The 13,895-nt window shown below is 42.2% G+C and overlaps 1 protein-coding gene and 2 non-coding genes across 3 annotated transcripts; all 3 read right to left on the reverse strand.

Moving 5' to 3' along the window:
• Nucleotides 1–4,454: 4,454 nt before the first annotated feature.
• Nucleotides 4,455–12,471, reverse strand: rpl23a (ribosomal protein L23a). Its single transcript, XM_020516496.2, has 5 exons — nucleotides 12,345–12,471; nucleotides 10,734–10,914; nucleotides 8,001–8,177; nucleotides 6,260–6,329; nucleotides 4,455–4,598 (listed from the first exon to the last, which is right to left on the reverse strand). Exons 1-5 carry the CDS (start codon nucleotides 12,367–12,369, stop codon nucleotides 4,584–4,586), a joined length of 468 nt encoding a protein of 155 aa, XP_020372085.1. The 5' UTR covers nucleotides 12,370–12,471; the 3' UTR covers nucleotides 4,455–4,583.
• On the reverse strand, nucleotides 6,400–6,469 carry LOC125486215. Its single transcript, XR_007264905.1, has one exon. It is a non-coding gene; the product is annotated as a small nucleolar RNA SNORD42 (small nucleolar RNA).
• LOC125486216 lies at nucleotides 8,330–8,400 on the reverse strand. Its single transcript, XR_007264906.1, has one exon. It is a non-coding gene; the product is annotated as a small nucleolar RNA Z17 (small nucleolar RNA).
• Nucleotides 12,472–13,895: the final 1,424 nt, after the last annotated feature.

The following is a 13,895-nucleotide window of genomic DNA, read 5'->3' on the forward strand; positions in this document are numbered from 1 at the left end:
CCCCCCCGCTAACAGTTAGGGGAATGGCGTCTGTCTGCTGGCCACCGTCTCAGTAACGGCTACCCCTCTCCATAGCAACCGATCTCCCCCACCCCCACCCCCGTCACAATGAGCCCGCCCTAACCTCCCGTTTCCACGGCGACGGGCTGGTTTGGGGAGGTGGGGTGGAACTGTGACCTCACAATGCCTGGGGAGCTTGAATGTCAACACAGGGTAAGGAGACTTGGTGGGGGTGGGAGAAAGAGGGAAGGCAGGGAGCTAGCCCAACTACACTGGGGGTCTTCATCATAGGTGATGGAGGTGTACAGGGTAACCAGGGTGTCAAGGCGATCAGGGGTATCGAGGAGAAAGGGGTCACCAGAGTGTTAATCAAAAATGATGCAGGTGTAGGGTCTAGGCCTGAAACGTCAGCCTTCCTGCTCCTCTGATGCTGCTTGGCCTGCTGTGTTCATCCAGCTCTACACCTTGTTATCTCACATTCTCCAGCATCTGCAGTTTCTACTGTCTCTCCTGTCTCTCAGTCAGCCAGCTCTGGTTCGTTTAAACAATTATTGATCTGGATGTTTAAAAGCTGCCAAGCTTGATGATCAACCACCAAGAGTCCAAAAGTAAGCCTCAGCTTCATTGTATACTAGATTTGCAACATCCGCAGTTCATTCGGTTTTTATCTAATCTATGTGTCAAGACATTAACAGTTTGTGACCAAGGCTAGGTTTCTTTGCCGAACATTCTTCAGCTAATTCAGCTGCATCTAAAATGCTACCAGAGGCACAGCTGTGGTGAAATTGACAGATAGGCCCGTTAGCATCCCTGGAAACACCCACTTTGCCACAAACTCAGTCTTAAGTCTTTTACTTGGAAAGTCTCAGCAATTAAGGGGAAACTTTAGAATTTGTATGACCCAAAATTTAAACTAGTATCAGAACTTTGCAGCCACTGCAGAAGCGTATGCATGAATATGTGAATCAGAGATAGTAGGAACTGCAGATGCTGGAGAATCCGAGACAACAAGGTGCAGAGCTGGATGAACACAGCAGGTCAAGCAGCATCATAGGAGCAGAAAGGCTGACGTTTCGGGCTTAGACCCGTCATCAGAAATGGGGGAGGGGAAGGGGGTTCTGAAATAAATAGGGAGAGAGGGGGAGGTGGATAGAGGAGAGGAAACAAGACAGGTCGAAGAGGCGGGGATGGAGCCAGTAAAGGTGAGTGTAGGTGGGGAGTTAGGGAGGGGACAGGTCAAGGGGGCGGGATGAGGTTAGTAGGTAGGAGATGGGGGTGCGGCTTGAGGTGGGAGGAGGGGATAGGTGGGAGGAAGAACAGGTTAGGGAGGCAGGGATGAGCTGGACTGGTTTTGGGATGCGGTAGGGGGAGGGGAGATTTTGAAGTTTGTGAAATCCACATTGATACCATTGGGCTGCAGGGTTCCCAAGCGGAATATGAGTTGCTGTTCCTCCAACCTTCGGGTAGCATCGTTGTGGCACTGCAGGAGGCCCAGGATGGACATGTCGTCTGAGGAATGGGAGGGGGAGTTGAAATGGTTCGCGACTGGGAGGTGCAGTTGTTTATTGCGAACCGAGCATAGGTGTTCTCGCTCCAAAATCTCCCCTCCCCCTACCGCATCCCAAAACCAGTCCAGCTCGTCCCCACCTCCCTAACCTGTCCTTCCTCCCACCTCAAGCCGCACCCCCATCTCCTACCTACTAACCTCATCCCGCCCCCTTGACCTGTCCGTCCTCCCTGGACTGACCTATCCCCTCCCTAACTCCCCACCTACACTCACCTTTACTGGCTCCATCCCCGCCTCTTCAACCTGTCTGTTTACTCTCCACCTATCCTCTCCTCCCTCCCTATTTATTTCAGAACCCCCTTCCCCTCCACCATTTCTGATGAAGGGTCTAGGCCCGAAATGTCAGCCTTTCTGCTCCTATGATGCTGCTTGACCGGCTGTGTTCATCCAGCTCTGCACCGTGTTGTCTTGTATGAATACGTGATTGTCTTGTCAATCATCCAAAAAGCATCTTCAACAATATATTTCTTTCCCTTAACCTCACCATCTTTTTCCCTTCAAGGTGCTCCTTAAAACTTAATTGTAACCAAGCTTTTTCCATTTTCTTTTTCTGTTGTGGGTTGATGTCAACTTTTGTTTGACAACACTCCAGTGACACTTACTTTAAAGGCACAATAATTGAACTTATTCCATTCAAAGAGTAATAACACAGGGGCCAGTGGCCAAAAAAACCCTGAGAAGTTTTTTTTCTTTATTCATTCATGGGATGAGGGCATCACTGGCTAGGCAGCATTTATTGCCCATTCCTAATTGCCTAGAGGTCACCTAAGAGTCAACCATATTGTTGTGGGTCTGGAGTCACATGTAGGCCAGAACAGGTAATAATGACACAAAAACTAAAATTGCTGGAAAAGCTCAGCAGGTCTGGCAGCATCTGTGAAGGAAAAAAACAAGAGTTAACCTTTCAGGTCCGGTGACCCTTCCTCAGAACAGTTTGGATGACAGTTTCCTTCCCTAAAGGACATTAGTGAACCAGATGGGTTTTTCCAACAATCAACAATGGATTCATGGTCATCCTTAGACTCTTAATTCCAGATATTGAATTCAAATTCCATCATGTGGCAGGATTTGAATCCAGGTCCCCAGAATATTAACTAGGTCTCTGGATTAACAGGCCAATCATCATTAAAATACTTTTGTTCTATAGCAAAATATAAATAGTTTTCAGCCACTTCAAGTGTACAGAAAATTAGTCCTGCCTTTGTTTACCTGCAGTGAGCATCAAGACCATGGACTGATACATTTATAGGAAATCAATCAGCATTCAACGCTGTTAGTGTGCAAAGGTGTATTATATAAATTAACTGACTATGACCCTGCTGCAAATGTAAATTGAAGTCATATAAACTATCCTTCAATGCAACCTCATTTTAACTCACCATAACCTCAAACAGCACTTAGGGATTGACTAAGGTTAGTTTGCCAATGCCCATATATCTTGGAAGGAAAATTGTAAATGAACACTACATAGTAACTTTGTTATTAAATTAGCATATTATCATCTACATGTATTGATGTTTGAAATACTTTGTATTCATTCAGGATTCAGAAACTCTTCATATTCCAAAACGTCAAAAGATTCAATTAAGTCCTTCTCTTCCATTGTCACCATGTTTTAATTGGATCCTTTTCCCCTCCACCCACTTCTCCAATTGGCCCCTTTCTCTATCCCCCAAGACCTAGATTTTTGAACTTTGCTCAGACTTCGTTCATCACAGGATCACTTTGAGCATCAAGTGGCTGGGATCATCCTTGGCCAACATTTGGATCTGCACGGCTGGGGAGGGGAAAGTGTCTTCTTGTCAGGGGTTGGAGTTCAGGTCCTGAGAGCTCAAAACCTGCAGGCCAGCAGACGCAGCCTCTAATCACTGGATGCTCGAGGGTGGAATGTGGCCCAAGACTATGGACAAAGTCTTCTCCCTCCTGGGATTGGGGAGTCACAATATCAGTAATAATAAATCAGAGAAGATCCAGCTAGCTTGTGCCATTGGTAGCAATTCCTAGAGTAGAGGCTGCATCAGAATAATAGCCCAGCACAGAATAGCATTTCCAGGCTGCTCAAATAAACAGTAGTATTTCCTGATTACTGAAAGCCAGTCAAAGCCAAGTCAGAATTGGCAGGTTTTAAAAACAGGTGCTCAGCACATGATAACCCAAGCCAGAGATCAGGTTTTTTTTTTTAAAAAAAAAAAGAAAAAGATGGTGTTCCATGATCTTAAAGTCAGAATTCTTCCAAACACAAATTTCTTATCCCTAAGAATATTACTTTGGTCAGTGTCCAATTAGGACACATGAAGGAAAGCCTGGTTCAGTGAATTAGAGTTAAGGGCTTTAACGAAGAGGTGCTTAGGCAGAGCATGGGCTACTGCAATATTAAACATGGTTATGTGGTTCGACTAAACGTAATGCACACAAGGCATGAGATATAACTTAAGGGAAGTGATACAGTTAGAGAAGTTTACAGAAATTAGATAACTGAGATAATGATGGGCTTTAGCCACAAGGAAGTTCTAAATGACAGTAAACATAATCTGACAATTACAGCATTAACACCAGAATACAGACACCACTGAAGGAGGGTCCAGACCCAAAACATCAGCTTTCCTGCTCCTCTGATGCTGCCTGGCCTGCTGTGTTCATCCAGCTCCACACCTTGTTATCTCAGACTCCAGCATCGGCAGTTCCTACTATCTCAGAATACAGACACCAATTTGAATAAGATGAAAGCTTAGACAGGCTGGAAAATAGGAGCAAAGAGTTGGAAGCTACAAGAGAAGGGTTCGGCAGCAAACAGAAGTTGCAGCAGTGGATCAGCAGATACAGGATCAAAACACATGCAACAGTACATAAATTTTTTAAAACTAGTAATGTTAAAATAAACACAGTCTTTGATCCAAAAACAGAGGATTTAATAAGATTGTTCCAACTGACCAAAAGGAAAAACTCAAATGTACACTACCAAAAGAACTTTTAAAAATTTTAATTGAAATATTTTACAGTTCTTCGTGAAGCCAGTTTAGATGATGCCAATCTGAAAAACAAGAAAAACTGATTAGTGAGCAGATATTTATCCAGGTTGGATTATACAGCATAAATACATTTTACAATAGCCATTCCAAGACAAACAGTACCATTCCAGTACTGGGCAAGTGTATAAACCAAATCTCTTGCATGTATCATCAGGTGCCATTTCAAAGCATTGCACTTTTGTACAAGCAGCAAAATCACTCGAGAACTTTTTGACATGAACATTAATTGAAAACACCCGTTAGTTTTAAGTAAATAAGACGTGACAATGGCATCACCTCAGCAAAAAGTGTTATGTAACTATAAACCATCATAGAAGTATACAAACAAAAACCCATTGAGATGTCAGGTGGCACTCTGCAGAATCCATCAGAACAGAAGGTGCTGCCGCCAGACAGGAACAAAGTTTACATGTTCTGTGTCTGCGCGAGTTTCAGCCGGGTGCTCCAGTTTCCTCCCACAGACCAAAGATGTGCAGGTTAGGTGGATTGACCACAGTAAATACAGGGTTAAGGGAGGGGGTACGCACAGATTTGATGGGCTGAATGACCACCTTCCACATTCTGTAATTCAAGTTTCTCTGTAGGAAAGGAGGTTGCTTAAGGACTAAACTTTATTCAAAAAGGAACAGAATTTTGAAAGAATTAAGGGATAGATTCACTCAGGTGTGGTTTGTTGATTGAATCTGAAAACCCAGAGACAAGGATTGACGGAGGACACTGGAGGTTTCAACTGGAGGCGGTGAGGCAAGTTGTATTTCTGAAGAACTAGGAAGAAATTCATGGCTGCTCTTTTAATGCTAGTTCAAAGATGTGCAGGTTAGGTAGAACGGCCATGCTAAATTGCCCTATAATGAGGCAGTAGACTTGCTCGCCAAGCTGGTGTGATGGATTGCAGACATTTCATCACCCTGCTAGGTAACAATCAGTGCACCTCCGGTGAAGCATTGGTGTTCTGTCCCGCTTGTTATTTACATGCCTCGGTTTGCTGGGGTGGTTGGCATCACTTCTGGTTCTGTTTTTCAGTGGCAAACCAAGACATATAAATAACAAGCAGGACAGAATACCAACGCTTCACCGGAGGCACACTGATGAGGTTACCTAGCAAGGTGACGAAATGTCTACAATCAACCACACCAGCTCAGTGAGCAAGTCTACAACCTCATCCACAACCTGAGCTACAAAAACTTTAAATGCCCCATTATGTCCAGGGTTACACCGGCTATGTGGATTAGCCATGCTAGATGTGGGGTTACAGGGCTAGGGTGGATGTGCTGGGTCTTGGCGTGATGCTCTTCAGAGGGTCTATGCCGACTTGACAGACCAAATGGCCTCTATATATAGCAGAAATGGCACACAAAGCACAAATGTTTTGCAAGACTTTTTTTGGACATTTAGTATACTAAACTGAAGAAAAAGTATCAGTGGATTTTTAATTAATGATTTAACTATGGCAAACTTATGAACTATGAACTTAAAACAGAGGCAAGAGAGTTTCTTCTCTGGGAGGCTGAATGCCTGTAATTATTTTACCCAACACAGTGGTGGAGGCTATGTTACAAAGTATTTAAAAGGCAGGGTAGAATGAGTTGCTGACGCAGCTTGCTATCTTCAGGTAAACAGCAGCTGAGAGAGAAACAAACTCTATAAACGTTCAAACCGTTACCTTATTAGCAACATCCAATGCATCATAGTCTGGGGCCAGTCGTACATATGCTTTCTTTTCACCATCAGGCCTGGGAAGAGACCAATCGTTAGAAACCAGAGACAAAAACAGGGATCGAAACATAACCAAAGTTTATCATTGTGCATCAGTGGTTCCTTTGAATCAAATTCTTCACATTGATCAGGTGAAACAGTTTCCATCATTTTGCACAGTGAGTTCAATACAATTTTATGGTTCTAACAAATCACAAGTCAGGTCTGCATAAAGACTCAAGTTCTTCAGTCTATCTCAGATCACCAAACCTAGCCTCTGTATCACTGTTCAAATATCTGCAAAAATCATCCTGTGTCTTTAATTCTGAGCCTAGGTTAAAGTTCTGCAGACCACATACCTCCAGTTAAGAGTTTCAAACTCCTGTTCAAAGACTGCAACATCCCTAAGCCATTACTTAGGGCGAGAGCAGAGTTCTCCCACGTTCAGGTCTATATTTACGACTCAGCCACCATAACTAAAATGTAATCTCCACAGAGGACAATCTTTTAGAAATAACAAGACTGAATAATTTCCCCTTTGTGATACCTCTTGTTATTAGATTATCAATTTCTGGCATATTTAGAAAAATCTAATCTACATATTGAGATGTCTTGTTATCATAAAAACCCCATTGGTTAATATAATTAAAAATTATATGTCAGCATGATTATGCCCCAATTGCTATTCTACACGAACATCTATTTTGCTGGCTGAGAATATTTTACCGAAATTAGCCGATAAACAAGCTTGATAATCTATTGGACATCTAGAGATCTCAGCAACTTGGTGGCATATTCAAAATCATGCAAAGGGGAAATCCATACCAGAGATCAATAGAAGCAATCTTCATCATGAGCCATAGATGCCATAAGCTTTACCACTAGTTACAAAATGAGCCTCTGCTATCTGTGAGACCATGTAGAGTTTAAACTAGGTGGTATGCCTCCTAGAGTTTGCTGTCATTTGTACAGTACAAGTCTCACTTAGCAAAAGTAGTCAGTTTTTACAATTATTTAAAAAAAGTGAACTATCCATCAAATTTAGCACCAAGAAAAACTTTACACAAATTTATACGTAGCCTCCACAGTATGGTAATATTGGGATATACATCTGTAAATATCAAGATCTGATTAAATCTGATCAAATATGCATATAACACTAAGCACGACTTTTTGAACCTTATGCATACCTTTAGGCATGTTCTCCAATCTTATTTTTTGGGTTGGAATCTGCAAAATGGCTGTATAAACTTCCTAACAGTCAAAGGTCCACTTAAACTACTTCAGAGAACTTGTAATATCAGTGACTTGCCTAACCAACAGGACAATCCACAACCAGGTATTTTACTGCAAACTAGTAGGATACGTAATACAATAAAACATTTCAGGACACTAACTATTGCATTGACACCAAGCTGACAAATGCTAAACATTACAGCCTAACCTATTCTCTAAATGGTGCAGTTGAAAATAAAGTCACCAGCCAATTTTACTAAAATCCTCGTGATAATGCTGCAAAAAAAAAAACACAAAAAACCCAGTCAGACAAGCATCCACCAACTTACACAATTCAGGAATCCAATTTAAAGCCAACTTCCAAATTCAAGACACAGGTCTTCAAATTTGAGATATATTCTGAATACATTTCACTTTTTAAAAAGATCAGTGCTTAAACATTCAGCATTCACATTTAATATTCTATTGCTCACCTGATAAGCGTGTTGACTTTAGCTACATCAATATCATACAATTTCTTGACAGCCTGTTTGATCTGATGTTTGTTGGCCTTGATATCAACAATGAAAACCAAAGTATTGTTGTCCTCAATTTTCTTCATTGCAGACTCAGTGGTCAGAGGGAACTTAATGATAGCATAATGGTCCAATCTGAAGATAGTGTGCAGAAAGAATTAGAATTGTGAAATCTGGCTCATGAAAAAAGGTAGATAAAAGCTCTGCTGGAAGACAGGAACTCAACATTTCAAGAAGTATTACAAATTATCAATACAAAACTGTACTGCCTGTATCTACAGAGTAAAGGTGCATCAGTATAAAATTGTGATAATCATAAATTCTCATGCTTTGATCGCTAAAAGACATCATCTGCACCGATACGTTCCTGCAAATTCTTACCACAGATGAATAAACAGATGTCCATTTTTTGTTTCTCTTTTTGCTCAAGCTATTGTTTTCCCTCACAGTCAAAAAACATTTACATCTAATGTGCAAATAGAAATGGGAAGGTATAAAGCAAGGTGTTTAAATGTGGAAAACAAAAAGGTTAAAACCACCAACACCTTCCTATTCCAAAGCTTAAAGTGCAAGACCCGTCCACTCCCTAGTGGCTCAATGGACAAATTGAGTTTAACTGTATTCTACTGGAAATAAGGGAAACAAGCGGGGATATTTTGGACTGCATACATTTTACCAGAGGAGGCGTTTACAGCCTTAGATTGCATTAAGGTGGATAAGTCCCCTGGGGCTGATCAAGTCCATCCTCTGACATTGTGGGAGGCTAGGGAAGAAATTCAGAGGCCCTTGCAGAGATTTTTGCTTCATCTTTAGCCACTGAAGTAGGTCTGGAAGACTGGAGGGTGGCTAATATTATTCCATTGTTTTAAGAAAGATAGCAAAGACAAGCCAGTGATCTACAGGCTAGCAAGTCTGACATCAGTGGCAGGTGGGTTATTGGAGAGGATACTAAGGGACAGGATCAACCAACATTGAATAGTTAAGGTCTGGTTAGGGATAGTCAGCATGGATTCATGTGTGGGAAGTCATGTCTGACAAATCTTTTAAAGTTTTTTGAAGAGCTAACCAAGAGGATAGATGAGAGTAGGGCAGTGGATGTTATCTATATGGACTTTAGCAAGGCCTTTGACAAGGTCCCGCATGTAAGGCTAGTCATGAAGGCTAGGTTGCATGGGATTCAGGGAGTGCTAGCTAATTGGATTCAAAATTGGCTCAATGGTAGAAGATTGTTTCTCGGACTGGTGATCTGTGACTAGTGGTGTGCCACAGGGGTCAGTGCTGGGACCTTTGTTGTTTGTTATTTACATAAATGATCTGGATGTGAATGTACAAGGCACGATTAGTAAGTCTGCGGATGATACAACATTAGAAGGTATTGCTGACAGTGAAGGTTATCAAAAATGACAGAGGGATCTTGATCAGATGGGGAATTGGGCTGAGGATTGGCAAATGCAATTCAATACCGATAAGCGTGACATGTTGCACTTTGGAAAGTCAAACCAAGGTAGGTCTTATACAGTAAATGGTAAGGTCCTGAGGAGTGTTGTGGAACACAGGGACTGAGGAGGACAAGTACATTGTTCATTGAATGCGGTGTCACAGGTGGACAGGTGGTGAAGAAGGCATTTAGCATGCTGGTCTTCACTGGTCGAGGCATCGAGTATAGAAGTTGGGTCATTACGTTACAGTTGCACAAGTTGTCGGTGAAACCACACTTGGAGTATTGTGTCCGATTTGGTCATCCTGTTATAGGAAAGACATAGTTAAACTGCAAAGTGTGTGAAAATTTACAAGAATGTTACCAATACTAGTAGGCTTGAGTTATAGGGAGACGTTGGCCTTGATAGGACTTTATTCCTTGGAACGTACAAGAATGTAGGGTGACTTTACGGAGGTGTATAAAATCGTGAGGGGCATAGACAGGATGAATGCATAGTCTTTTTCCACCAGGGATGGGGAACTGTGAACTGGAGGGCATAGGCTTAAGGTGAAAGATTTGAGGAGGACCTGAGGGGCAACTTCTTCCTGCAGAGAGTGGAGCGTATATGGAATAGGATGCCAGAGAAAGTGGTTCAGGCAGGTACAATAGTTACATTTAAAAAACATTTGGATAGGTACATGGATGGGAAGGGTTTAGAGGGATATGGACCAAACGTAGGCAATTGGAACTAACTAAGTGGGCACCATGGACCAGTTTGGGCCGAAGGGCCTGTTTCCATGCTGTATTACCCTATGACTCTACCACTTTGAATACCAAGTACACACAAAGAACTCTCAACCCAGCATCTATACTGGATTACGGAACATTAACTGGACCAACAAAATTGATCAGTATCTGCAGGTTGCGGATCAGTGAAAACCTCCACTGCCAGCAACGGAAAAGCCACAGACCAACACAGTAAAGAATCAATTCAACTCAACATATGGCTGCTGAGGGTCTCATACTTTGGCATAAAGTATCTTAACCTTCCTTGAAATCAACATTTCTCTGTTTACCAGTCCTGGTGCAAGGTCATTAATCTGAAATGTTAACCTGACATTTTCAGCATCAGTAGTACTTTGCATTTCTTTTCCTGGAGAAAAGCAAAGTTTACTCTCCCTTCTAGAAAAGATGAGAATTTCCAATACAAGCCCTCATGACAATTAAGTTAAGTAAAGCTGATGAAAAAAATGAATGGTTTGAAGACATACTTGTTCCTCCTGGGTGCACTCTTTCTGGGATACTTGGGTTGCCTTCTCAGTCTGAGTGTCTTTGGTCTCCTGAAGGTAGGTGTTGTCCTAATTTTCTTCTGCCTGTGACTATGAACTCCCTTCAAAATGGCCTTCTTTGCTTTCAAGGCCTTGGATTTAGCCTCCGTTTTGGCAGGGACAGCTAAAGATGATAAGCAATCTTTTATTATACCTGCCCCATCTTACTTTCAGCAAGAACATAAAACATCCATTTCTAGTAACTGTTATACACAACTTGATTTTAAAAATCTTAGCAATTTTAGAATATTATTACAGGGATCAACAGGGCCGTCAGGGAGGGGACTGTTTCTCAGGATAAAGAGCATACCATTTAAGGCAGAGGTTAGGAGGGTATTTTCGTGCAGAGGGAGCTGAATCTTTTGAATTCCCCATCTCAGAGGCCTGTGGAGGCACAGTATTTTCAACACAGATCACTGGATTTATAATGAGTGGAGTTGTTAGGCCACATGTAAGAAAAACGTAAAGTTGCCATCGTCCTTTCGGACCATAAGGCTGCTCTCACTAGAGAGAGACACACACACACACACACAACTGGTTTAACCCAAGGGTCCCCATACCTCAGGCAAAGAAAAAGGTTGAGAAGGAGAATCCTTCATGGTAACCTCTTTCAGTGTGGTGATTAAACCCACACTGTTTGCATCATCCTGCTTTCCAGCCAATTGAGCTAACCAACCCAGCTGGATTAAAGAATAGATGGGCCATGAGGGAAGAGGTTGAAAAGAAGTCCTTCAGGATAACCTCAGCTAGTGCAAGATTTGAACCGTGACTGTTAACAGTACTCTACATTGCAAAACAGCAGTTGAGCCAACTGAGCTAACCAGAACCCAATGAGATATTGCTAGGAAAGTCTTTTGAGGCAGAAGATCGAGTATGATCTTGGTGAATGAATGGGGGAGGGCGAGATGTCCTCCTGCAGATCCCATTAACTTTCATACATTTTATAAAACACACTAACTTCAAAATGAGCAGAAATTTACTTTCGCTTGGCTATTACAGCATCATATGATAGCGCTGCAATGCACTCAAGGGCTCTGAACACTCGCAGACCCAATTTTAACGATTAGTACATTTACAGTTCACCAACTAGAGGCTTCTAAACGGCACAGGAATAGCACTTGACATAGAAACACCAGCATCGGACAATCCAAGCCAAATCAAAACCATATTCCTATCAGAGCTTTTGAACTGCTGGATCCATTTCCACATGAGGGATCAATGTGCACCAGCCGAGACCGAGCCTTGGGACAGTCCAGGCCGGGATCCCCATGACATTTTTCACTCCCAGTGCAGGTTAAACCGCCAGCACCCTGACTCGGTGCTATCAAACACCCCCTCGTCAGCCTGAAACCCCAGGCCTCAGGCCCTGCAGCCACCACGTTGGCGGGCGGGCGACCCGACCGAAGGTAAGTATCTCCACGATTCAGAATTGATACGGAGCAATCGGCTTCCCGTGAGGAAAAGCGGAGTCTCCTTGCTGCCGGAGTGACTGCCAACAGTTTGTTTGTCGGGGTTTGAAACGACTACTCCAGCACCAGGCCCCGAGCCACTCACCTTCCTTCCTCGCCTTCGGAGCCATCTTAGAAAAAGAGATTGCACACGGGGCTTCCCGGCCTAAAGAACAGGGAATTCACAGAGATCTCGCGAGAGTTCCACTTCTCGCCCCAGAACGGACCGCCGCGCAAAGTCCTATAGGAATTGTAGTCCGCTCTTTGTGTGTAGTCTTTATTCTGACTTGCTGATTGACTGGGTTACTCCTCCAGTGATAGATGTTTTTATGTGTAATAGCTTGTATTATCGTATTTTATCATTGTGTTAGGATATACCCCTGGAGCATATGGGACATGACTGGGGCCTTCTGGCTCAGAGAAATGAACACTATCACTGCTCCACAAGAGCCCCTGTATTTTTCCAGTTACATTACAATCTCTTCATATGCTTTGAAATATTTATCAAACACAACCTGAAAATTCTATCACAAACCTACATCTATTAGATGCATTTATTTATCTATTAGCACAGACTTGCAGAAGCCTGCACTGCTTTATTCTATGGTGTGAATAATTAGAAAAATAGTTGAAGATGATTAAATGACGAGTTGCATTCAAATCATTAATTCCATTGCATTACTTGGATTATCAAATTTAGACTGAAGAATATTTAAGTTATTGACAGTATAACAAGACAATTTGTAATTGTTTTTGAATGTTCAAAGTATTGAAATTTGATTAAGAAACCTGCAATGTGCAGAGTTTAAGTAACAGCAAGGATATACAATTTAAACAGGGTTTCTTTCTGTCAATGTACTAAAAATCTGACATCTGCATCAACTCCTGTCAACTGTTCCAATTATCATGGAAACTGCCTAATTAATCTTTTCATCTAGTAATTAAAGACCTCCTATAGAGGAAGCATCACAGGAGTAAAGATGCCTAGCTAAAGTTGTGCACAGCCTTCGTGAGAACACACTTAAAGAGTATTCTGTACAATTTTGGGGTCTTGCAGCCTTAAGAGTGTTATGCTTACCATGGACAGAGTGCAATAGAGTTCACTAAACTGATTCTTAGGATGGCAGGATTTTCCTATGAGGTGACTGAGCCTGTATTCCTTACAGTTTAGAAGACTGAGAGGTGATATTATTTGTCATTGGCACATACAATATTCATACAGGCCTTTACAAGGTAGATGCAAGAAGGATATTTCATGGAGCTAAAGACTCTAGAATTGGGGGCATAATCTCAAAAAAAAGGGATAGTCTGTTTAAGACTAAGATGATAAGTAATTTCTTCACTTTGGACTTCTCCACTCCAGAGGACTTTGAAGGCTCAGAGTATGTTCAAGACATGTGTTGAAATATTTACACATATTAAAGACAAAATACGGGAACAGTGTGGGAAAATGGCATTGAGGTAGAAGATTAGCCATGATTATGATGAATGGCAGAGAAGGATCAAGAGGCTGATTGGCCTCCTCCTGCTCCTATCTCCTATGTTTCTATTTTTTTAATGCATTCATGGCATGAGGGTGTCACTGGCTAGACTAGCATTTATTGCCCATCCCCAATTGCACCGAGGGCAGTTAAGAGTCAGCCACATTGCTGTGGGT

Source organism: Rhincodon typus, chromosome 26 (genome assembly GCF_021869965.1).
Source record: "Rhincodon typus isolate 14 chromosome 26, sRhiTyp1.1, whole genome shotgun sequence".
Taxonomy (NCBI): Eukaryota; Metazoa; Chordata; class Chondrichthyes; order Orectolobiformes; family Rhincodontidae; genus Rhincodon; species Rhincodon typus.